Source organism: Rhinolophus sinicus, linkage group LG04, assembly GCF_036562045.2.
Source record: "Rhinolophus sinicus isolate RSC01 linkage group LG04, ASM3656204v1, whole genome shotgun sequence".
In the NCBI taxonomy this organism is placed as follows: Eukaryota; Metazoa; Chordata; class Mammalia; order Chiroptera; family Rhinolophidae; genus Rhinolophus; species Rhinolophus sinicus.
This window is the reverse complement of record NC_133754.1, coordinates 183,149,190-183,174,958: the sequence shown is the minus strand read 5'-3', so window position 1 is coordinate 183,174,958 and position 25,769 is coordinate 183,149,190. Positions and strand designations below refer to the sequence as shown.

Sequence of the window (25,769 nt, the reverse complement as noted above, 5' to 3'; positions counted from 1 at the left end):
AGAAACAGCAGCTTGAACCAGAGTGTGTGTGTGGGGGGGGAGGCAGAAGAAGCGGGGATAAGAAGCAACCTCACCTAAACTGCCTGAGCTGATCCACACCAAGGCCACCCACCCATTTGTCTTTAAGCTTTTCACTGGCTCCTCCCCCTGTCCCCCCACCTGCCAGGGGCCCTCCCTGCTGAGGGCCTCCCTGCCAGGCAGCCAAGAGCCCCAAGTTGACTCACAGCCCCCACCAGGCTGCCCTCGACCTTTGCCCTCCTGGAACCTCCACCAACTATAGCTCAGTGGGACCACAGCTCTGGCCCAGGAAGCAAACAGCCACACATGTACCCAGCAGCATGGCAACGTGGAAGGAAATTCTTCAAATCATTTATTTGACTTGAAGTTGATGCACACACGCTCTACCATACAAAAGTTTGAAGCTGCGACAGATAAGTGCCAGAGGCAGTGCAAGGACGTGTAAACAAAGACAAAATGAAAATGCCACTTTCTGTGTAATTTGGGAACACATCAGAGTGGGCTGAGGCCCAGGCCCAAGATTACATTCATAGCGCAGGGTAAGTGCAAATGAACGGAATGTTGGGATGGAGGAGGGCCACCCCTGGTCCCTAGCATTGTACTGACCTCGACCTCAGAGAGGTGGGTTTGGAGCCAGAACCAAGATTAGTGCACAACCATCCCCTAGTCTGGGGGGCGGGTACCGGGAGGAGAGTGAGCTCACAGGTGATAGGCCATGCCCAGCATCTCCTCCCATCTTCCCTCTCCCTCCCGCCCCATATGGGCACAATCACCCCCCACACCCTTTTGCCATTGAGGGAGAGGAACCCCTGGTCTGAGGAGCCAGTCCCCCAAACCCAGGCAGTAGAGAACTGGGAGGGGTCTGTTTCTCTCGCAGGCCTCTCAACCTGGACAGGGGCAGAGCCTCAAAATAAAGTGTTAAGGCAATAAATAAAACATCCCAGCTCAGGTGAAAACACCGTAAGAGAAGTGAGTCTGCAGGGCTGATAAACCCTGCATGCAACGTGGGGACAAACGACGTGGAGCAAGTGCTGACCACCCCCATCTGGAAGACCAGTGGGGGGACCACTGCGTGGCTCGAGAGCATTTGTGCATCCAGTGGAAGGCTGAGTGCTGGGCAGTTTCTTGTCCTAGTGAGGGCTGGGGAGCTGGTCCACTCAGCTACACCCTCGGACCTCCCCGACGTGGTCCCTGGGCCCCTCACTCCTGGGGCCACCAACAGCAGCACAGGTGACAGGCCTGAGCTGACCCTTGGTCAGAACCTCCAGTTCAGTGCCTAGTGCCACCCAGGGAGTTTCGGGTTCACAGAGGACGGTGGGGGAGGGGGCGGCGCACAGAGGGACCAGCCCCACCTCCTCTGGCTTTGGTGATGGCAGAAGTGGGAGGAGAAATGACAGTCTTTGGCAGGGAACGGGAATGTCAGAGGACAGCGTCCTGGTTTCGTGCTTGGGTTTCTCAAGGGCCCAGTCCCTGCACAGATGTCAGCACAAGGAAAGCAGTCCCTCCTCTGTCCCACCACCGTGCCCCCAGCCCCACTCCGAGGCCCCCAACCTCCCTCTCTGTTGCTGCAAACTCTCTAGGTGATGGCGGGGTAAGCATCATCAGGACTGGACAGCCAGATGCCTGGATTCTGAGACTGTCCAGCCCAGTTCCTTCAGGCTCGGGGCATCAGTGACCTTCACCACAGAGCCCTGCCACCCCCATCTTTCTCCTCCACCCCCCAGCCCCACTTGTCAGCAGCCCTGGGATGGTGGGAGGTTTTGGGGTCCCCCACCCAGGGCATCCCGGCTCTGCCTTTCCCAGTTCTCCTCACACCTTCCTCTGTCTCTCTCACTACCTTCCTCTCCCTCAGGCCCCACTGGCCACTGGTTCAGCCTGTCAGGCAGGCCCCTAGCAGCTCCATCCCTCTCCAAGGAAGTTTGTCCCCCAGGCCTCGGGGATCCACAGATGATGAGGGGCCAGGGTCATGGGCAACTGCCTTTAGCCACCATGGCCTGGGCTCTGCTGCGGCTGATGGCCACAGACGCCCAGGCCCTACCATGTCAACTCAAAGGAGGGAGCGGGTGCCTTCTGTCTGCCATCACCTGCGTGGACGAGGCCCTGGCAGCCACCCCTCCCCAGCCTGCGCCCGTCACTACTCCAGCTCCTCCAGGGGGCCATTCCCTCGGGGCAGCTCGCCGTTAAGGCCCACGCTGCTGGCCCCCGGCGCCCCCAGGTAGCCGAGCAGGATCTCGCTGCGGCGCCGGGACAGCTGCAGGATGTCGTCCGCCAGCGCTGGCACCGAGGTGTAGCGCACGTTGTCCAGGTTGAACATGTCCCTCAGGTACTGCACGATCTGGTGCTGGGGTACAGGGCTGGCTGGGACCGGGCTCGAGCCCCGGCCCCCCACTGACGGCCTCCAGACCCCCCCACGGCCAAGTCTCTTTAGTCTCAGGCTCCAGCCCTCCCAGGGCATCCCCAGACCCACTGGGCCAGGCTCCCGGTGGAAGGGGCAGCACCAGCTCTCTCCAGGGACCCCTACCCGCCCATTCTCAGGGAGCAGGCTCAGGCCCTCACTCCACTCCTGGCACCTCCCAGGGCTCCAATCCCAGGGACAGGGCAGGGCCCAGGCAGCAGCAGTGGCCACAGCACTCCCTGCTTACCTTGAAGAAAGCACACACTTCAGCGAGCTGAGGCTTGGGTCCGAGGAAGCCGAAGGCCAGGACGGGGCTAACGTGCTCCGATACGGAGTAGAAATGGGAGATGAAGCCATCGGGCACCTATGGGGGCAGGAAGGCTGAGTTTGGAACCCAGGCTGGCCCTGGGGTCATTTTAAGAGCTGTACTTTAGACGGAGGCCTGGCTCATTCACATTCTTGCTGGGTGACCCTGGGCAAATGACTAGGGAAGGCCGTTTTCACCTCTGCAGAATGGGGGTGACCTCAGGGCTGCTGTGAGGACTGTACAAGAAGAGGCCGGGGGTGGGCTCAGCACAGGAAGTGCCTGGAGTGTGTGGCGGAGGCAACTGATAACAGCTGGGAAGCAGAGCCTGGCTGGCAGAGGGGAAGAATGGATCGCAGCCCAGATAGCACAGCCAGCTGCTGCCTTGGGTGCAGATCACGGCAGGCCAATGGTGGAGGGAGGCCGTTCTGCCTGCCACACCCAGGCGCCTCTACCAAACCAGCCTCCACCCTTTGCCTGAGTCCTTTCTGCCTCTAAGGATGCCCTTTCCCCTCTTGTGGTGTCTGGTTCCTTTGACATTTCCTGGTGGCCTACTCTGTGCTGGGCCCTGTGGGGGGTAGAGGTTAAGTTGTGCCTAGTCAAGGGAGAGGTACTGGCAGGATGGGTGGCCAGTGCTGTGACAGAGGCCAAAAGGTGCAGATGGGCCCGGGGGCTCCGCAAGGCCTCCCTGTACCAGCCCCTGTCTCCCCGTAGGCCAGGGGCCAGCACACCCTGAAAGAAGGGTCAGCTGAGCTGGGCACCACACCCACAGCCCCCACATGGCACCCCCCGGGGGTCCTGTCAGGTCACTCACCATCAGTAGCCTCCTCTTGGCTTTGAGAACCGACCAGCAAGCAGTGGCCAGGGCCTAAATCAAAGATAGGACCCAATGGGTGCCAGAGTAACAGGCCAGGCTGGCAGCCCCTATCCAATCCCTAGCTTGGGACCAAACCCTCACCCCCAGCTCACCCCACCCCCAGCAGGAACAGGGGCTTGGTGCCTGAGCTCTGCTGTTTCTCTCCCCTCGACTGGAATCAGACACACCTAAATCTGAATCTTGACTCCAGCGTTTACCCCTGCGGGCCTCTGGACTAGCCACTGAACATCTCTGGGCCTCAGTTTCCTGCTCTGTAGAATGGCTGTGAGCCAGCACCCACCCCATTCAGTGGTTGTGGGATCCAGAGTGATGGCCTGGAAACTGCCTGTGAAGACCCGCCCCAGCCCTCTCCGGACCACCCCCTTGCCACCTGGCACTGCTGCCTGAGTGGCCTGCCTGCCCTGCAGGGGCCAGAGCTCAGTGCTTTCCTGCTGTTCCTCTTCTTTTTCCATGTTTTAACTTGATTTAATAGGATGCATTAAAATTGAATAGAATTAATAACAGCATAGAACAGGTAGAAGTAAGCAAGGGAAACCACAGCATGGAACGAAAACGCACTGCACGCTGGTTCTAAAGTGGTGCTGAGGAGAGCCATGGGGTCCCCAGGAAGCCAGGGATGGGTAGAAACAGGGTCCAGGCCAATGCGTGGGGTCATGTGAATGAGTGCTGGGAGTGGGGGCAGCCACCCACCGTCTCCTTGAAGCTGTCCGACAGCCAGCGGTTCCTCAGGACGGCGAGCACCGAGGACGGGGGGCTCTCCAGGTCCTCGAAGGCGTCCATGAGGATGAAGTCCAGGACAATGTCGAAGAAGCTCATGCACACCACCTGCGGGAGCGAGGCTGCTCTGGGCCCGGCTGCCTGAGCGGCGGGGCCAGTCCAGATGGGAAGACAGGCCGGAGGGGGCCTGATGGGAACATGTGGGTGAGCAGACACATCTCCGCGCTGCAATGGCGTGCAGCTGGGGCCATCTCCCTCACAGCCTGGGCCTGGGGCAGGGCAGGAACTGGGGGCTTGTAGCAGTGATGGAACCAACTCAGATCCTGAGGTTCAGGGCAGAGCTTGGCACAGGGCGCCTCCCACCCCCGCTCAAGCATCTCAGGTGTTTAGCACCAACCAACTCACCCCGCGGCCCTCCAGCTCCAGCCGTGTGGTGGCCCAGGTCTCCGGCCGCAGGGCATAGCTCAGCATTTCCTCGTAGCTCTCCAAGAAGCCTTTGGGGCTCTGGGGAGAATTAAGTCAGGGAATTAAGGAAGTAAGAATTAAGTAAGGGAAAAAACAGCCTATTTTGTTCTTGAAGAGGCCCCAAGACCCAGCTAGACAAGATCCGCGGGGATGGGGGACACGCCACGGCAGGGCCTATCCCTGGGCAGCAGCCGCGGAGAAAACAAGGCAAGAAGGGTCCCCGGCCCACCTCAAAGTGCGTCTGCAGAGACCAGGGCATTTCCAGGGCAGATCCAACACCAGGCACCCCACAATGTCTCCAACCAGCTCATTCCTGAGCACCCACTGAGAGACACACATGCCACAGCACGAGCTCAGTTTGGGAGGATGGGTGAGGACGTGAGGTTGAGTCAGGTAGCCAAAGATCCAAATCTCTATGACCTTGAGCCTCACTGGGAGAAGCTACAGCCCCACTGTCATAGGGCTTTTGTGGGGGAGTCAATGAGCTCATGCACGTCACGGAATCAACCCAGTGCCTGGACCTCAGCAATAAATAGTGTATAACACTGCTGCTGCTGGTATAAAACTCAGCACACAGGACGAAGTCTTCACCCTCCGGGACTGAGAGGTTTAGAGGGGCACAATTTGCAGGGGTGGGTGTGCACTTATGGACATGGGGAGCTGATACATGCCAGGGACTATTCTAACATGGATCAACTCATTTAATTCATATGGTCCTATGAGCGGCATTCTGATATTACACCCACTTTACAGATAGGAATAGTGAGATTTCGGCAGATCAGTGATGTGCCCAAGAGCCAGGCAGTGGAGAGCTGACATCGAACCGCGTACATAGGTTGGTGCCATTTATACAGAACCACGCGAGGAGGAGGCACTGGATGTTCACCAAAATGTGAATAGGGCTGGGTTGGAGTCATGAGGACAAGACAACTGCAAGCAGCATGTGGGGTGATGGGGCCACGCTGGGTGGGCCGAGCCCAAGGGCGCTTAGGCCCTAGGGGACAAAGCAGGTAAAGCCTCCTAGGGAAAGAGCTGGCCGGGAGCGGGTGATCAAGGAAGAGGGGGAAGGAGCTTCCAGGTACTGGTATATTTCCACTTCCTAACCTGGCTGCCAGGTACAGAGCAGGTCATCTTTTCACTCATTAAACCCTACAGATACACTTTTGTACTCTCTTGCGTGTATATCTTACAATAAAGTCGCTAACAACAAAGAATTGAGAACAGTGTGACGGGCACGGAGGAACCAGCATGTGCAAAGGCCTTGATCAGGGAGGACGTCTGGTGGGCCCTGGAAGCCTGAGACCTTCTGTCCGGACGACGCAAAGTGCGCAGAGCAGCAGGCCTCCGCCTGAGCTGGGTCCCTACACCTACACCAAGGGAGCGGGAGTGTGGGAGGGGCTTCAGCAGCTGGGTATGGAGGTCAGAGGTGGGTTTTAGAACCATAACTCCGCAGGTGAGGAAGGCCTGAGTGGGGAGAAGGCGTGTTCAGGAGCTTTAGTTAAACCCTTCAAAGAAAAGAAATGAGTGACATTTATGCAACCTCATCAATGATCCAAGAAACATCAAGCATGGATAAAATAAAGATTAGAAAGGTTATATTGAGCACTGCCAGGATATAAGGAGACACACTCTTATACTGCTAGTAGGGACTTAAGTTGTTAAAACATTTTGGAGGGCAAACTGGCAAGATCTGCCAGTTTTCAATATCCGAGCCCAGGACCCAGTATTGCTACGTCCAGGGCTTTGCCCCACAGTAAACCTTACAGGTACCTAGAAAGATCTGGAAGAGACTGATAATAATAGTGGTGTCTGTAACCCTGAAAAATCAGACACAAGCCAAATGCCCATCCATAGGAGAACCGGATAAGCCACAGCCAGCCACCCAACGGGATACGATACAATCAATCAACGGAACTGCATGGACTGACACACATACACTCTTATACAGCAAAACAAGTCTGCACAACAGTCTGAGGGTCACAACCTGAGCCTTGAAAATTAAATAACAAGTTCAAGAGTTACAGTCTGGATCAAATATATGGTGATGGAAGGAGAACTGACTCTGGGTGGTGAACACACAATGGGATTTATAGATGATGTAATACAGAATTGTACACCTGAAATCTATGTAATTTTACTAACAATTGTCACCCCAATAAATTTAATAAAAAATACTTAAAAAAAAAAAAAAAGAGTTACAGTCCATGAAACTAAGTAAGACAGACTCGTGTACGACTGTGGGCAATGGTTCCCTTGGGCAGCTGGGTTTCAGGGAGAACGTCTATGGTTTGCATTTCATAGTCAGTGAATTTTGTAAAGCTATATTATAATGTGATCAGAAATAAAACGTAACACACATCCGTATTTTTCAATTAACATGGGAAAAAACCCCAACCCTTCCCCCGCTCTCCCACAGCCTACAGAATGAAGGCAAAGCTCCTCAGCTTCATTTCAGATTGGCTTTTCTTCCTTCCTTCCTTCCTTCCTTCCTTCCTTCCTCCCTCCCTCCCTCCCTCCCTCCCTCCCTCCCTCGTTTTTTTTTTTTTTTAGAACCAAATAAAAGTTAAAAGAAACTAAAAATAAAACAGGGTGAAGGGCAGCTGGTTGGCTGAGTGGTTAGAGCGCAGTGCTCATAACACCAAGGTCACCAGTTCGATTCCCACATGAGCCAGCAAACTGCGCCCTCCACAACTAGATTGAAAGCAATGACTTGACTTGGAGCTGATGGGTGCTGAAAAAACACAGTTCCCCAATATTCCCCAATAAAAATTTAAGAAAAAAACAAGGTTAGGGGGGAATAAACCTGAAAACAGAGCCCCCGCCTCCCGCTACCTTCTCAGCCTTGGTCATCAGGCCTGTCACCATCTGCCGGCCAACCTCCCCGAAGAAGAGCTGGTTACTCTGGTCTTCCAGAAGGCCCTAGGAATGATGGGAGGGGAGTGAGCTGCCGGGCTGGCAGGCCCCCCCGCCAAGGACAGGGCAGTAAATGCTCAGCAGGACAGGCGTCTGCCTGCTTAGAGGGGCCAGGTGTGGGAGCAGGCCCAGCAGCAGACCTGCCTGCTGGCCGCACCCCCAGCCCCTCCGCCCCTGGTGTCCCCGCAGCACACCCACCTCAAAGGCCTGCCGCACACAATGCAGCTTGGCCAGAAAGTCCTGGTCACTGTAGCAGCCCAGTAGCTCTGTCCTGAGGGGAAGCACACAGTCAGGTCCCCTGGGCCCCACCCAGCGATGTCCCTGTGGGGGTCTGGGTAGAGCCCCAGGTGGCCCTGCCTTTGCCTGGCAGGGTGACCCTGGGCAAGTGCCTGACCCCCTCTAGGCCTCAGTCTCCCCAAACCAAAGGGAGAGGCTGACTGGATGTTCTCTGAGGACGTGTCAACCTCAATGGCACTGGGCACAGCTGGCAGGTCTGGTCACTGGGAGCTGGACTGACCTTGGCCTCCTTTAGGCCCCAAACAGCAAAACACCCTCCCTGGCAAAGAACTGAAATGACCAAACTGCTCCAAGCTGGCAGAAAGCCAGGGCAGGGGGTTGCCGCCTACCTGGGCAGGGTTTTCTGGGGCAGCTGGAGGTGCCCTGGTCTGGCCATCCTTTATTCAAATCACTGGGGCTTTCAACCATTTTAGTCAGTGAACTTTAAACACACGTAACTTAAATTTGGAATCATGACGAAAAGTCAAGTTCTGAGTCTCATATCACACAGAAAAATTAGTTTAAGATGAATAAGAAACCTGAATATACCACAGGTAAGAAAATGGAGGCTAAGAGGATTTAGACAACTTGTCCAGGGCCACACACTACAAGGTGGCAGAACCTGGAGAGACTCAGGTCTGTCTGTCCCCAAAGCCTGGCTTCTGGGCCGCTGCTAAGAGGGGCTGTATCACACCTGGGGCTCAGGAACAGCGCCCACTGTGTTTCCGTGGCCGGACCCTAAGAACTTTGAACAAGTACAAACTCTTGTTATTTTATTCATTAATTATATGAATTGGTCGCTTTTCATTCCAGACCTGCCTGTCTCGGTACTTGGGCCACCCCAGGCCCTCCGTGGCGGGACAGGGACCCATCACAGCTGTCAGCCAGCCTGGCCCACTGAGTCCTCACCAAGCATGGCTGGCTTCTCCAGCTTCCTCCAAAGGGGACAGGGTTCACGCCAGCTGCCCCTCCCCCGCTCTCCTACCGCACACCCTCACCTGAGGGTTCGGCAGAGCACTTTCCCCTCTTTCACCAGCTGCAGGGCCTCCTCATAGGCGGCAGCGGGCCTGGAGAGTGACAGGAGGTAATCTCCGACCTGGAGGGACTCAAAGAGCTGGGGGAGGGTGCAGAGGGAGAGGAAGAGCCTGTCAAAGCCTGTGTCAACAGCACCCAGGGGTTGAGGGCGCCTGCCCAGTGGACATCCTAGAGGCCAAACTGTCAGAGGGGATGCCAGGGGGAACACTAGCCCAAGAGAAAGGAGGCCTGGGTTCAAGTCCAACTCTGGCCTTGTCCCCATCTCCAGGGGCTCATCCCAAAGGGACCATCTATTGGACCTTTGCCCACACCCTCTCACCCTAGGCCAGGACAGCCGGGCCTGACACACGTGACCATGGCAGGAGACTCATGCGAAGCAACAGGCACGTGGCCCGGAGAAGGGAGAGGTCAGCTTGGCCTGGAGCTGGCAGGAGCAGACCCCTGACCTCACCCCCAGGACCTATGACCCTGGGCTTCTCAGGCCTCCCTGTCCCCAGCAACTGTATGGAATCCCTGGGGAGCAGCACTTGGTGACTGCCAAATTCTGCTCCCGTCGGAGGAAAGAGCTCCACTTTCCCACAACCCAGTGCTCATGCCGAGGGTCGCACAGAAGCCAGGCCTTCACTGCACCCACCCCTCTGCACCATCTGCCATCCCACGTCACCTCGGTGGCAGAGAAGAAGGAGTCCTCTGAGGTCAGGCTGTCCTCGTCGTCTGCCCGTAGACGCAGCGAGCCCTCGGTCAGGGGCAGCATGAGGGTCCGCTCTGGGAAGAGCAGGAAGAGAAGGGCTGAGCTGAGACTCCCGCGATCACCAAGCGGGGCGCACGTCTGCAGAGCCCAGAACCCCTGATTCTGGGAGGATGACGCTGACAAGTACAAAGCTCCTATTTACTGAGCGCTGTGCATGAAGACCCTGGGCTCGTCGCCTCCTTCAGTCTTACAATGTCCTCAGAGGTGGGCAGTTAGGTGTGGAACGAGGCTGCTGAGGGGACATGCCCACAGCCACATTGCTGGACCCCGAGGCTTGGTGGCCCAAGCTCTGCGGGGTCAGGCTCTGCTGTGCTGTGTGGCCCTGGGCAGTCACTTCCCTCCCAGATAAGCTGAAACTTAGCCGCTGAGACTAAAAGGCTCAAGGGAGTCCATGGGCCATTTACTCGGCGTTCCCATCACCACCCGCTCAAGGGCTGAGAGGGTCTGGACATTCAAGGGTGCTTAGGAAAGACTTGTGGAACAAATACCGTGTTTCCCCAAAAGTAAGACCTAGCCGGGTCATCAGCTCTAATGCATCTTTTGAAGCAAAAATTAATGTAAGACCCGGTCTTATACTATATTATATAAGACTGGGTATTGTATTATATTACATTATATTATATTATATAAGATCTGGTATTATATTATACCGGGTATTATATTATATTATATATTATACTGGGTATTATATTATATAAGACCCGGTATTATATTATACTATATTATATTGTATCATATTGTATTATATAAGACCAGATATTGTATTGTATTATATTATATTATATTATATTATATTATATTATATTATACTGGGTATTAGATATTACATTATATTATACCCGGTATATTATATTATATTGTATTCTATTATATTATATAAGACCCGGTCTCATATATTATATTATATTATACTATATTATATTATATTAATTAAAATAAGACCAGGTCTTATATTAATTTTTGCTCCAAAAGACGCATTAGAGCTGATGGTCCAGCTAGGTCTTATTTTCGGGGAAACACAGTAAGCAGAGGCCACAGCCCTGAAAGCCCCACCAGCCTTCTCTGCCACATGGGGAGGCTGGAGGAAGCAGGATACCTATGAGAGGCAGGATACCTATGAGAGCCACTCAGGGAGAGGCTGTGGGAGGATGTGTCACCGTGGCCAGCTCTTGCTGGGCCTGTGTCACCACTGGTAGAGCCAGGGAGCTGGCCACTCAGGAGTCTATCGCTCCCCGTTGGGGCTGACAGCACCCAGGGAAGGGCCCTGGGGGTCATCGCATTCACTGCACAGAGTCTGGCTCCCAGCGGACACTAGGACAACACGGGCTGTTGGGCTGAGTAACTTCATTTCCTCGGTGACACCACACCCCTTTACCTCAGTAGGGCAGGGTAACAGCAAGACTTTACTCTTGGCCCTTTGGCCTGCTCTGGGTTTCTCTCCATGTGAGCCATTCCCTCAGGCCACGCTGTGCCCGTAGGAGGGCTCAGACCAAAGGCCTGGAACAGCCCTCAGGGAGATGTTGCCACACAAGCCCAAGGCCTGCCCCCAAGGGGATGGGGCAGGGCACACTGGCCAGGGGCTCATTCCAGCTCTGCTCCTGCCTGCCACATAGAAAGGACGCCTCTGTCCCTCCCTCCAGGGCCTCAGTTTCCCCCTCTGTGCAACAAGGCACTGGACCGGAAAAGGTGAGAGGCCCCTACCCTGAGTGCTGTCAGCCCCCGGGTATTCCGGTTTCCCTGATGCACTGAGGGAGTCCCGCCCCAGGTCTCTCACCACCTCCCCACCTCCACCTGCAGCCTGCGCCCACCCCGCCACAGCCTGGGAGGGGCCCAGCTCACCGAGGTCCAACAGCATGCTGTCAGACGGGAAGGTGGACCCAAACTCCTCCTGCAGGTGGTAGGCGCGGTGCAGCAGGGACTCCAGCTTCTCCGCAAACTCTCTTCTCTGTGACTCCGGCTGCGGTTACAACAATGCCCATCAACCCGGGCCCTCCCAGTTCCCCAGGCCAATGGCCCCTTCTCTCACCATCGATGACGTATCCCAGCCCCTGGGGGACGGGAGGTCTAGACCTGAGCTGCCCAATGTGGCCAGTCCCAAATGAGATGTGCCGTAAATATAAATAAACTCTGGATTTCCAACACTTGGTACCAAATAAATAAATTAATTATTTTTAAAAATGTGATTGTTCGTGTCAATTACATGTTGAAATGAAAATATTTTGGCTATACTACATTACATAAACTACATTATTAACATCAGTTTCATGTGTTTCCTCTTTCTTTTTAACGTGCTCTGTAGAAACTTTTAAATGAGGTGACGTGGCTTCCTACTGGCAGCACTGCTCTAGGCCCAAGATGACCTGACTTCAGACCTAGGTCACACCAGTTCTGAAGTGTGTGACCTCCAGCAAACAACTTCTCCATTCTGAGCCTCAGTTTCCTCAGCTTCCTTATCTGTCAACTGAGATAAGAGGGCCTACTTCCTAGGATCTTAGGAAAAGCATGACATAGCACTTTACACAAGACTGGCCCGTGGTGGCAACCAGTAAGTGTTAGCTATTCCAATAATTACTGTACTTGTTACTATCACTGTAATATGAGAGCAGTTAGGAGCCCAGAGAGAGCTGGGCTCGAGCCCTGCTGCGGCTATGAACTGTGTGTGCCTCAGAGGGCACTGCACCCAAGATGCAGCAGCCTGTGGCCCCAGTAACCTTGCTACCCAGGACAGGGCATGGGAAAGAAGGGGACACTGCTCCTTTGACCTTAGGAGCCTCTGGGCTGAGGGGCAAGGCACGGGCAGACCCAACTCTGTTTTTCACGGAGGCTACCGAATCCTGCACTTGACATAATCAGACCCCAGGGAGAGGACAAGAGCCGACTCGGGCCTGAGGCTACTGGGGAGAAAGAGAATCGGAAGAGCTCAGATGATAATGATGGAAATGGGGGCCTTTCAGAGAGCTTGCCCTGGACCAGGGACCCCGCAGTTCAGCTTCCTGGTGTCCCTCAAAGGCAGGTAATACTACAACCCCACTTCCCAGAGAAAACTCGAGAAGGTTAAGAAGCCCAACACACCCAGCTAGAGCCTGGCAGAGCCGGGATTCGACCCTAGGCCAATGGGACTCCAGACCCACTGGTCACTTTGCTCAGTTCTCCGCAGGGCCAGATCCCGCGCCATGTGGCCGGCAGGGCCATGAGCTTTGGCAGAGATCTGCCAGTTCTGTCTCTGTGAAGTGACCTGGGGTTAGGGAAGGGTTTCTTAGGTGGGACACCAGAAGCACAAATGACAAAGGGAAAAACAGATATATTGAACTCCATCAAAATTACAAACTTTTGTGCTTCAATGGACAACATCAAGAAAGTGAAAAGCATGGGAGAAAATATTTGCAAATCTTATTTCTGAGAAAGGACTGGTATCTATCTAAAGAACCCTTACAACTTAATAATAAAAGACAACCAATTTAAAAATAAAGCAAAGGATCTGAATAGAGATTTCTCCAAATAAAATATACAGATGGCCAACAAGCACATGAAAAGATGCTCAACATTATTAGCCATCAGGGAAATGCAAATCAAAACCACAATGAGAGACCACTTCATCCCCAATAGGATGGGGAATCAAAGTCGGACAATAACAAGTGTCACGCAGTAGCCTAATCATGTCCCCTGGTGCCTGTCCCTAAAGAAAGAAGAGTCTGTGAGACTGTTCCTTTCAGGGACTTTGCTTCACCTTTGCGTTTACACTTCCTGTCTCTCTGTTTGGCCCCCAAAAGATGGTTGGTCAGCCAATGACGGGTAAGATTCCTCACGGGAGGAACAACCCAAGAGAGGCGGAACCGCGTGGGGACCACCAGAACTCACGGGGTCGAGAGAGGTGGGCACAGCCCCCCCTTCTCCCGGCTAAGGAGAGCTTCTGCCTATGTGGCTGTATTCCTTCCCACAACCTGCGTGGGAAGTGAGCCAATGATGTGATAACATCAGTTCTCCTTCCATTCTTATCAATAAGTTTCAGCATAAAGGATTTGTCCCTGGGGAGGCACATACCGTAATTGTTAAGACATCATGGGACTTTCTATTCCGGCTGTTTGCAGGCAAGGGTGATTGGTTTGAATCAGTTTTCTGGTGTGATGTATGAGACTCACAGACCATGGAGAAAACAATACTACTTTCTTGTGTGTGTATCAATAAAAGCCAGAAGGTGGCCCGATTCGGGGCTCTCAGTCCTTTGAGGCTGGGAGACCCTTGGCCCCCTGTTTCATACCTTTCTTGATTTCTGTTTCTTTCTTAACCCTTCACTGCCCCTTCTCGTTCTCTCACTGCCTGTGTTGCACTGGACACAACAAACAAGTGTTGGCAAGGATGTAAAGATTTAGAGTCCTTTTACACTGCTGGTGGGGGTGTAAAATGCTGCTGTGGAAAACAGCCTGGCAGTTCCCCAAAATGCTAAACAGAGAGTTACCCCATGACACAGCCATTCCACTCCTGAGGACATACCCAAGAGAATTAAAAACATGTCCATGCAAAAAAAGTATACATAAATATCCACAGCAGTGTCATTCATAAAAGCTGAAAAGTGGAAACAAAGCAAATGTCCATCAACTGATGAATGGATACATAAAATGCGGTCCACCCACATAACAGAATTTATTCAGCAATAAATAGAAACGAAGCAATAATCATGTTACAACATGAATGAACCTTGAAAACATTGTTATGTGACAGAAGCCAGTCACAAAGGGCCATATATGATTCCATTTGTAGAAATATCCAAAATAGGCAAATCTACAGAGAAAGAAAGTAAATTAGTGATTGCCTCGGGATGGAAGGGAGAGATTGAGGACTAGGAGAGGACGTATGACTGGTAAGAATATGGGACTTCTTCTTGCGGTGATAAAAATACTCTAAAATTGTGATTATGTGATATATTCATACAACTCTGAATATACTAAAAGGCATTAAATTGTACAATTCCAATTAGTGAATTTCTTGGTATGAGAATTATATTTCAATAAACTTGTTTTAAAATGTTTAGCATAGAGGCCGGCCCGATGGCTCAGACGGTTACAGCTCCGTGCTCCTAACTCCGAAGGCTGCTGGTTCGATTCCCACATGGGCCAGTGGGCTCTCAACGACAAGGTTGCCAATTCGATTCGAGTCCCGCAAGGGATGGTGGGCAGCACCCCCTGCAACTAAGATTGAACATGGCACCTTGAGCTGAGCTGCTGCTGAGCTCCCAGATGGCTCAGTTGGTTGGAGCGCATCCTCTCAACCACAAGGTTGACGGTTCGACTCCCGCAAGGGATGGCCCCCTGCAACCAGCAACGGCTACTGGACCTGGAGCTGAGCTGCGCCCTCCACAACTAAGACTGAAAGGACAACAACTTGAAGCTGAACGGCACCCTCCACAACTAAGATTGAAAGGACAACAACTTGACCTGGAAAAAAAGTCCTGGAAGTACACACTGTTCCCCAATAAAGTCCTATTCCCCTTCCCCAATAAAATCTTAAAAAATAAAAAAAAAATGTTTAGCATAGGAAAACGGCTGGAAGGATACCAAGCGGTTCTACCTGGATGAAGGGTTCTATCAATAATACTGATGACAAAGATCATTTATTGAGCACCTACTATGGGCCTGGATCACATGGCTGGCATGTGTCCTGCTGAGGGCACTAGCGCTCAGGGAGGTCGAGGGTTTTACCCACATCACACAACATGAACTGTCTGATCAGAGTCTGGGATCTTTTTTCCCCCTCTTTTCAATTTCTGTAGTCTTCACTATTTTATAAGGAATACTTAATTGTTTTCACAATAAGAAAAACAATGAAAGTTCTATAATTTTAAGATGCAGTGCTAGTGACAAATACAATCTTAGAAATAAAGCCGCCTCCCTCCACCTCCCTCTGCCCTAACACACTCCATCTGCCCACACATAGAGGTAACCTCATACAGCTGTGCCTTAGGGCACTGAAGGGGTTCTTGTACCCCAGGCATTTCCCAACCTTTGTGTCCCAGAACTACGGGTCATACCTGTGTGACAGGCCTCTGAGCTAATGCCCCCCCACTAAAGTGGAGGGCACACACACCCTCAACTTGTTACTGGCTGTGCCAGGCATGTTCCCATCTTGGTGTTCCATACCGTTTCCCAGACTCGCAGCCAATGGAGGCACAGCTGGAGGAAAGAAGGGGGTGGAGAAGTGGGCAGAGAAACTCATCCTGCTTCACTCCATATCACTGCCCCACCCTCCCCAAAATGAGGCCTTGCCATGGCTCTAGGTTCTAGTTCCAGGAGTTGGTCCTGGCTCTGCGCACACCCCTCTGGCCCTGGGACCCCTCAGCTCCTCCCTCACCTGTGCAACCAGTTCCCTAAATAAAACGCCTCTTTTTTCAACACCTGAAGTTGTTCCCATTTCCTGGCCAGCCCCTGACTGACTTGCCAGATATTGTCAGACCTCCCCGCAAAGAGATGCCCCTCCCCCGACCTCGCTCCAGCAAGGGCCAGTTCATAGGGGTTTTTTTTTATACAGAAAAGTATAACAGGGGCCGGCCCGGTGGCTCAGGCGGTTAGAGCTCCATGCTCCTAACTCCGAAGGCTGCCGGTTCGATTCCCACATGGGCCAGTGGGCTCTCAACCATAAGGTTGCCAGTTCAATTCCTCGACTCCCGCAAGGGATGGTGGGCAGCGCCCCCTGCAACTAAAATTGAACACGGCACCTTGAGCTGAGCTGCCACTGAGCTCCCAGATGGCTCAGTTGGTTGGAGTGCAACCTTTCAACCACAAGGTTGCCGGTTCGACTCCCGCAAAGGATGGTGGGCTGTGCCCCTGCAACTAACAACGGCAACTGGAGACCTGGAGCTGAGCTGCGCCCTCCACAACTAAGACTGAAAGAACAACAACTTGAAGCTGAACAGCACCCTCCACAACTGAGATTGAAAGGACAACAACTTGACTTGGAAAAAAGGCCTGGAAGTACACACTGTTCCCTAATAAAGTCCTGTTCCCCTTCCCCAATAAAAATCTTTAAAAAAAAAAAAATTTAAAAAAAAAGAAAAGTATAACAAATAAAACAGAAACAGCCCACAATGCCACCACCTATACAAACTTTGCCCACAAGCCATGTGCTCAAAATTAGAAGTCAAACAGTAAAGTACTGAAAGTACAGAAAAGTACAATGAAAGTCTTTTCCACCTTTCCCTGCAGACCCTCTCCTTGTAGATCACTGTTACCATTTCCTGTGTATCTGTTAGAATGTAAGAAAGTAAGAATGCACACACATACTAGCAGTTACCCAGAGTGCACAGACGCAGGACGCATGTCTTTTAAAATGGAACATGGGCCATACTATCCACATTCTAAACTTATCTTTTTCACTTAATGATACATCGTGGAGAGAGCAGGCTATCAGCTCACACAGCTTCCCTTGGCCTTTTAATGGCTGCATAGTATTCCAGACCCCTACCGATGGCCACTGAAACAGTTTCCAGTTTTTCATGGTTTTTTAACTGTTACAAAATAATGTTTCAGTGAACATCCATCCTGGGATATATATTTAGTGTGCTTTTCACAAAAATGTTTTGTTTTAGCTTTTTTACTTTATTTCTCTTTCATGATATTGAATTAAATGCTCACTGCAGAAAACTTGGACGGTGCCCCCCAAAAAGCACAAAAGACAAGACAAAGGTCGTGTGATCCCCTCGACGATGAACACAGGCTATTCCCCCCAGTCCTGCAGGAACGCATGCTGGGGATCAGGATACAAGCATCACCGTGTGAGCTCGTTACGTGAACGTTTTACTTGCTCGTACTGCCATCCTGGTCCAGGGGGAAGCTCACATCCAAGGGGCCGCGTGACTGGCTGGCAGAAGGGACGGCCGCTAGGCTGCCTCCCAGAGTTTGGCTGCCCACCAAGCCTGTCCATGACCAGGGCGCAGGGGACCACCTACCTCAGACAATACCTCTGAAGCAGTCTCGGGGTTCCGGAGACCGTCCCCCGGTGTGGGGGTGCTGCCACCGTCCCCCCTCTGCCCCACGCTCAGTGCTTGCTCCCACTTCTGCAGAGCCTCCTCGAACAGCTCCATGCCTGAGCACAGGTAGGAGAAAAGGGAGAGTCAGGCCCCCAGCAGGGGGAGAGCAGCCAGGCCCCACACAGTGCTACTCAAGAGGGGGCTCAGAAGAGCGCGGAGGCAGGAGGGCCCCAAAGGACCACCAGGACGGGCCTGGGCAGGGTCCGGATCACTTTTTCCAGGATGACCAATTGACAGGCCTTCATTCAGACCAGATTTATTCCTAGAGACGGTCCCCTGTCCCGAAAGGGCTGGAAACCTTTGAATCCAGGGTTTTGGGGTGAGGAGAGGGAAAGGAGTTGCAAAGCAGCATGTGGAGAGGTGTCCTGGGCCCGGTCTGGGCTTCCCAAAGGGTATTCCCCCGCCAGCCCTGCCCCCACGGAGCCCGAGGTGCCGCCTGGCCTGTACCTTGCATGTAGAGGCTCTCGGCGTTGCCGTCGCTGGTGGTCACAGACTCTTCCATCCCTCTGGTGTCCCATGTTCCCGAGCACGCAGCGGTGGGACTGGATGAGTTCACCGCCACCATCTGGGTGCCAAGCCGAGGGCAAGGGGTGAGCCCTTCCCAGACCCTCTGCTGGACCCGAGCCTCCCCCGCTGCCTGACCACATGCCACACGGCCTCTCCAGACACTACGCCTGAAGCCAGCCTGACTGCTACGGCCAAGCCGTCAGCACAGCCTGGTCCGCCAACTCCAAGCGCCTGACGACGCCTCACGGAAATTGCCACGGCAGGAGGAGGTACCGAGGCCAAGGCCTAGTCAGGACCCAGCAGCCTCCTACAAAACCTGCCCTGGGCCCATTCCCCCCTCTGGGACTCCGCTACCACTCTGACAAGGAGACTGAGGGAGCCCCCAGTCCACACGCGCCAGCCAGGGCCCACTGTCGCCCACACCTCTCTCCCACGAGTGGCCACCCACCCTGCCAGGCTGTGGGCCCCTCCAGGACAACAGCCATCTCTTGCTCGCCCCTGGGTCCCCAGGGCAGGCCTGTCTCAGAGCTGGGGCTTGGTGCTGGCTGAATGAATAACTAGATGAGAGAATGGGCCAAAAGCCATTCCCCAAGAGAAAATAAACTTTTCTTGGTTTTACTTAGCTCAGCACCTAGCAGAGTCCCTGGCACAAAGCAGGTGCTCGCTCAATGTCTGATGCATGAATAAATGAACTTTCACAGAAAAGTATCTTTCCCAAGGGGCCATAAGCTTCTCTCCTGCTCCTGTCCAGCTTTCTCTCACTGATGCCTGGTACTCAGTGAATGATCAATGACCATTTCCAAAAGCCTGCATGGATGGACGATGAGTGACTGAATGAGTGAATGAATGAATGAATGAATGAATGAAATCTCTACTCCCACCTTCCTACCACTCCATAAGCCCGCTAAGGGTAGAAACGAGGCCCCACTCAGTGGCCGGGGACTGAGCCCTGAGGCTGTTGCAGGCACCCTAGCACCCTCCCCTCTTCCCCTGTCCTCACCGAGGCCAAGCTGTGGGAGGAGCCTGAGCGCTTGCTGGGCTCGATGGAGGAGATGCCACTCAGGGTGTCATTGCTCTTGCTACTGGGGCTCTGTACCCTCCGGCTGGAGTAGCCTGTGAGGAATCGGAGGGCAGGGGTCATGCGGGCTTTGCACCCAGCCTTTGAACAAGCCGCTCCCGGCTCTGGATCAGCCCCACTCTCCTCCCCATCTGGAGCCTGCCCTGAGTTTCTAAGTCAGGGTGACGGCAGAGCACCCCAAGCGCATATACTTAGCAGAAGAGTGGCCCTGCCTGTCACTCCGCTCACTACCGCATGCCTGTCACCGATACTGGGCCTGGCTGGGACGAGGGGCCCAGACCTGCGGGATAAGGCTGAGCGTGAGGTCTGGTCACTTCCCCTGTGCTGCTGGCTGAGTGACTGATTGGAATTTTCCTTCCAAAAAGGATTCGAGGCAACAACTTTTAAAAATGCACCAAAGATTTTTTTTAAAAAGTGACAAAAGTAGGGAAGAGAAAATCAGGCGAAACCAAAGGGGCTGGTTTCCTTCCTTGTACAGGGTGGGCAAGGAAGAGGCTGGTGCCGGAATGGCTCCGGTGTCCCAGGGGCCAACGCAAAACGGAAACCAGCTAATCAGCATTTCTCAGGACCTGGTCGAGACTCATCTGAAAACTTTTTGCAACTGTAAAGATAAACTCCCATTTTGCAATGATAATTCATAGTGAAAATTCATTTTCACACAAGGAGACTTCTTGAAACAGGTTTCTCCCCAGATGGGAGCCTATGAGAACTCCTTGCCTTGGAAAGAGGCCTAGAACACACTCAGGTGTGGCAAACACAGGGTTGCTGGGTGACAAGATTAACAGGGGCCATAAGCGGTTTCAACAGCCACACCAGCAGACACCAAAACAGATCAATGGCTGCCAGAGGCTGGGGGCAAGGGAGAGGGGCTGACTCCAAAGGGACCTGAGGGGATTTAGAGCAGAAGAGAACAAGTTATTGATTGTGGTGGTCATTATATGACTATATGTTTGCCAAAACTCATAGAATTGTATGTTAAAAAGGTGACTCTTACTGTATGCAAAGTAAACCTTAATTGAAAACAAAGAAGGGGATGAGGAGAATACCACACGGCCACATGGCTCAGGAACCATATGGCTCTTTCTGCTCCTGAGCCAGGGACACCCCTCCCTGGACACAGGAGCGGCATCCGACCAACCCTCTCTGGACCTGGAGCTCCCAAAGGGTCCTCAAATAATGAGAACAACTGCCACCTACTGGACCTGGGTCCGGCCACATCACCCACCAAAGCCTTACAATGACTCATGGAAGAAGGTTCTAGTCCCAATCCCACTTCACAGATGAGAGGAACTTGGAGATAGGATGTCACTAGCCCAAGATCCCACAGTTAAGAGGGGCCCAGCTGGGACTTGACTTGAGGTCAGGCCCTTTCCCACCAACTCACACCTACCTTTCTTCACCGACGGGACCTTCCTGGCCATGGGGATGGGAAGGGGCACAGTACCCAGGTGTTCGCCTCCCGTCTCGGGTCCGATCTGCTTCTTCCTCCGCCGTCGCCTCTTCAGCTGGTGGGCAGCCAGGGCCAAGGCCACAGTCCCCAGGGCTGTGGCAAAGAGAACCTTCCGCAGGCCTGGCGTCAACCGCAGCTGCGAGAAAGCAGACTGCAGGAAAAGAGGGAAGCAGCCGGTGACCTCTCCCCAGGAGAGTCTCGAGGCAGGCAGAGCTGCCCAGGGAGCAATAAGGAACAGGGAATGCATCGGGCACTCCAGGGATATTTGTTGACCAGGACCAATGAAGAGGCAGCCACCTCTAGAGGGGAGACCTGGCCAGCCTCTCTGAAATGTGAACACAGAGATGTAAAGAGGGGACTGGGGACGGCAAAAGGTAATGCCAAGGAGATCACATCTGGGGGCCAGCAGGGGTCCCTAACACCATCAGTCATGATTCTAACAGCTGCAGTGACTGAGCACCTACTACACCAGGCGCTGCACTAAGACTTTACCTATGTTACCTGTCTGAATGCCCGTCCTTTCCCAGGTGAGGCATCGGAGACTCACAAAGATTAAGACACATGCTCAAGAGGACAGAGAGACAGAAATCAAAACCATTCTGCCAGCTCCATTTCTTAAGGACTCCTCGAAGACAATGACATTCACTGTACCCAGCTGTCCCATCTGGACACGTCTCACGCTCTGCCTGCTGGACTGGGAGCCCCTCGGACGGGGCTGCATCCCACAGGGCAGAGCTTTAGGAAGTGTCAAGAGGTCTGGTCAGCACAGACATTTAAGGTTGGCAGGTGAAAACTGGGCTTGGGGCCTCCAGACTCTAACCTAGTCCTTCTCACTCTGCTCAAAGAGGAGATACCAGACGCCTGGGGCAGCAGTAATGAAGGCCCCACTTTCCCGAAGCTGAGGGACTCAGTGTTTCCGGAACCAAAGTGATTAAAGGGCAGGGCCACGACCCACCCAGTCTTTACCTGCCCAAACGTCGTGTACAGGAACACAGGGATCTCGGCCACCGTCATGGCCAGTGCTTGGATCATGGACATGCCCTCTGTCCTCCGGAACGCCATGGCAGGACCAGCACCCCGGGCAGAAGCCCTCGGGGCCAAGTGCTTCCAAAGACAATGTCCTCAACTGGTTGCTGGCTGGGTCATGGGCACCATCCACGCCCCAGCAAGACAGGGATATGCACACCAGAGGGTCCCTCCACAGAGCTGTGAGACAGATGACCAAGTCAGAAACAAGGACATGCACATGTGGGCACAGAGAAATGCACACAGGAGTGCCCTGGGGGACGAGGTGAGACGCCAGACCTGGAACCGGGCCTCAGCCTTCTGCACCCACCAGCAGGAAAGCAGCCCAATGCCCCACTGACCCTCTTCCCACCAGGGAGATGGATATGCGTGGGTCACTCTCAGACTTCATGGCTCATTTGCTAAACAACCTCAGGCTTCTAAAGAGTCAGGCCTCTGACTGAGAACCATTACATCTTTTTCACCTCTCACAAAACCAAGAATATTTCACTTCCTGAGGACTGAATTATGAAAAGAGCAGGTTATTTCCTCAAATAACAATAGCCACTACACATTGGGGCATATTTTGTGTTGATTCTTCCCATCCATTATTTCACTGAATGATTACAATTCTGTGAAGTGGATGCTCTCTACTTCTCCCACGCCCCCACCCTTGCCAATTTCCCATGAGGAAACAGGCTCACAGAGGCTGCTGGGAGTCCAAAGTTGGTATGCAGTAGAGTCAGGACTTGGATCAAGATTCTGTGCTTAATTCAACCCTTTTGCTAAATTTAACATGGAGCCGGAAGTGGCAAGCCCCAGACGAACCACAGGCTACAAGGGAAGTTTCCCTGGGGTCCTCTGAGACCCCCAAGGTACCCCACTGCCCATTCCAAGGCCAGTGAATAAGTAACTTAACCACAGATAGCCCAGTCCCCAAGATCCTGCAGGGGGCTCCCCAACCGCCGCCACCAAGGCAAGCGATGCCTTCAAAGTCTTCTGGGACCTCAAGCAGAAGGAATATGCAGGCTCTGTCTACCTGGGACGGTGGCCAAAGTCACTGGACCAGCACGAGACACAGCATATCTCCAGTGAGTGGGAAAGGACGATCCTATCAGTCTAGCTCTGGGGCTGGGCTGTGAGTGTGTGAGGGGGGCGGCAAGGAAATGTTCTCGGGCTGAGGAAACTCATATTGTCATGGGTAGGAGACATCCTGCCAGGAGGCTGCCTACTGAGCTATGTGATGCCAGTGGTCAGGGCCAGGGTTAATATCATAAGCCACCCCTTCAGCAGCTATTTCCCACGCACTTATTTACTACAGACCAGGCCTGGAACAGGCTCTCCACGGGGTCTTTGAGTCTCGTCACCTGTAGAACCCTCACAACCACCACTGTACATGAGGACACTGAGACTCTGAGGTAAGTGACCTGACCGAGGTCAATGAGTAAATGGCCAAGCTGGGATGTGACCTTAGCTATGGGGATCCCAAGGCTATGTCGTCTCCCCTGAGCTGCCTGCTACAACTGCCACCTCTCCCTCTAGGCCACACTTGAAGGACTTCTGGGTCCCCAGGTGAAAAGTCCACATGGGAGTTATAAAGATGAGCCTGAACACATGCTCCCCGAGTGAGACAGTGCTGAGAGTCCTGGCATATGTCCTGTCCCCAAGCCTGCCCCCAAGCCTGCTTCACTCCAGTGATGGGTCCACATCCAGCCCAACCCTGACCTATCCATCCCCCTGGCACCACCCAGGGAGAAGCCTCCACCTCTTCTCCATGATGCGAAGCCCATGGCAATGCCCTCACCCTGGGGACACTTCTAATGCCATCCCCACCTGGGCAGTCACCTCTCCTGCCCTATAACCTTGGGCAGGAACCTACTCACTCCACCCCCACCATGGCACTTACAACACTCAGCCTGGATGCCTACACTTTCCACCTGGTCACCTCCTCCCTTGCCCTGGATGATCCCATTAATGACTCTGGCCTTAGCCGCCCAGCACGTTGACCCTCGCCCAGGCACTCCCTTGAGTCACCTTCTGCCCAGTGTCAGTTCATTCCATCCTGGACACCTCACCTGACCAAGCCGGGCACCGGACACTACCGCACTGAACCTCAGCAATTTCCCGGTCTTCAGAATCTGCTTATTCCATCCCGGATATCTCCTGGAGCAGCCCAAGTGAGGCCCCTTCCCCTCTGGCCCCGACCCCCGGAATATGCCTGAGTGTCACCAGGTGCCCACTGGCGCCGCCCACGGCCGGCGCACCTGCTCCTTCCAGCCCGGGTACTTTCCCTGCCCGGGTCAGGGACGCCTCTGCTCAGATCCCCACAACATTCCAGGCCCGGGCATCTCCTCACTGACCGGGTACTTTTCGTTCCACTTCTCGCGCCGCCCACGGCCAGGTATCTGCTCATTCCAATCGGGCCCGTCTAGTCCGTCTGAGCTCGGACACCCGCGCCCCTACCCAGTCCCCCGCACAGGCCCGGCTCCCGCCTGCTGCAAGTCTCAGTCTCGGGCCTGCCGCGCCGCCCAACCGCCCGGCGGGCTCAGCCCCGGCCGCCACTCACCCGGGATCCCATAGCTGCGGAAGGGCAGCGTCTCCTTTCCCGGCGTCCGCGCAACCAACCTCTCGGCCGCTGGGGGGCGTGGCCTCACGCAGGGCCAACCCCTTCTTTGGCCAATGGGTGTCGCTGAACCGTTCCTTGCCTCTCCGGGCTCTAGCCAGTGGGGTGTGTCACGTGACGGATTTAGACTCACCCCCTTCCTCTGCCCCGCCCCCTAGTGCGGTTGAGGCGCGGAAGTGATCTTGCCTTTCCTATGATTGGCCAGCGGGATTAGATTGACACGGGAGGTGTTGGTTGAATGAGCCGAGGCCGCTCTTAAAGGGCCTCAGGAGGTTCGATCAGATATCATCGAGGTTTTGTTGAAGGAACTTGCGGTGGTCTGAGCCCACGTGTTTGTTGTCTCCTCTACATCTGCCGGTCCCCACACCTGGTCACTGGGTGCTTGAAGGGCGGGAAGGGAACAAATCCTTCCCTCCCTTCAAGCGCCCATTTTCAAATGCTACCTACTCTGACTCCCACCGCATCCCACTATTAAACACTTTCCACTCTTGTTGTTTGCAAAAGTGCCGCGCGTCTCCCCTACCAGACAATTTCTCTCTGATAGTTGGAGTCAAGTGATTCAATTCTGACCATCCAGTTGTCTCTTGTACAAAACACTGGGTTTGGAATCAGGCCGACCTGAGTTGGAATCAAATTCTGTCATTTCAGCTCTCCAGAGTTTACTCAGTTCACCCCTTTGTAAAAATGGGGATGGAATGACTCTGCTTTGCCAGAGTCACAGGACTTTGGTGTCCCTTGGAAGAAAACAATGTGGCAGCCCTTTTATAACTGCAAAACGCTGGGTACATCTAAGTTTTTAAAGTATAATTATCAGCAAGCTCACAGTCTTTCATTCATTCAACAACTAGTATTTCTGAGGGCCAGCCCTTTGGCTGGACATGAGGGCATAGTGGTGGACAAGGTACATGTAATTCAGATACTTAAGTACAACCTTGTGTGATATTTCTCTAGTGGGGAGAAACTCAAGAATGCGAGGGCCCTGAGGGGACACCTGGGCTCACATGGGTAGGTGAGAGACACCTGAAAGAAAGGGACATCCAAACAGAGACTTAAAGAATGAGCAGGAATTAGCTGGACAGAGAGGAGAGGAAGGAGTTCCAGCAACAGCATGGGCTGTGATCCAGAGGCGAGAACCTGGCAGCTTTGACTCAAGGTGGCAGAGAGAGGGGAGAGTGGCAGCAGATGAGCCAAGGAAGAGGGAACCAGAGCAAAGGAAAGCAGCCTCCACCACTGAACTTCTTGGATTCTGACCCAATCTGCCACTTCTTCCCTTGTGACCTTGGGCAAATCTCTTAACTTCTCTTAACCTCAGCTTCCTCACCCCTAAAATGAGGA

The 25,769-nt window shown here is 53.6% G+C and overlaps 1 protein-coding gene across 3 annotated transcripts; it reads right to left on the bottom strand.

The window, feature by feature from the left end:
• Nucleotides 1-353: 353 nt before the first annotated feature.
• On the bottom strand, nucleotides 354-24,512 carry MIGA2 (mitoguardin 2). Of its 3 annotated transcripts, none has more exons than XM_019728801.2 (16): nucleotides 24,378-24,512; nucleotides 21,773-22,012; nucleotides 20,747-20,957; nucleotides 19,279-19,391; nucleotides 18,219-18,336; nucleotides 17,691-17,827; nucleotides 11,591-11,708; nucleotides 9,665-9,765; nucleotides 8,964-9,079; nucleotides 7,888-7,960; nucleotides 7,609-7,695; nucleotides 4,717-4,815; nucleotides 4,285-4,419; nucleotides 3,532-3,585; nucleotides 2,661-2,777; nucleotides 354-2,359 (listed from the first exon to the last, which is right to left on the bottom strand). In XM_019728801.2, the coding sequence occupies exons 2-16, from the start codon at nucleotides 21,866-21,868 to the stop codon at nucleotides 2,153-2,155; spliced, it is 1,782 nt and encodes a 593-aa protein (XP_019584360.2). In that variant the 5' UTR covers nucleotides 21,869-22,012; nucleotides 24,378-24,512; the 3' UTR covers nucleotides 354-2,152. The 3 variants fall into 3 exon arrangements, with proteins under 3 accessions (XP_019584360.2, XP_074187268.1, XP_019584358.2); XM_074331167.1 differs by having other exon boundaries at nucleotides 20,747-20,942; XM_019728799.2 differs by having other exon boundaries at nucleotides 24,172-24,409.
• Nucleotides 24,513-25,769: the final 1,257 nt, after the last annotated feature.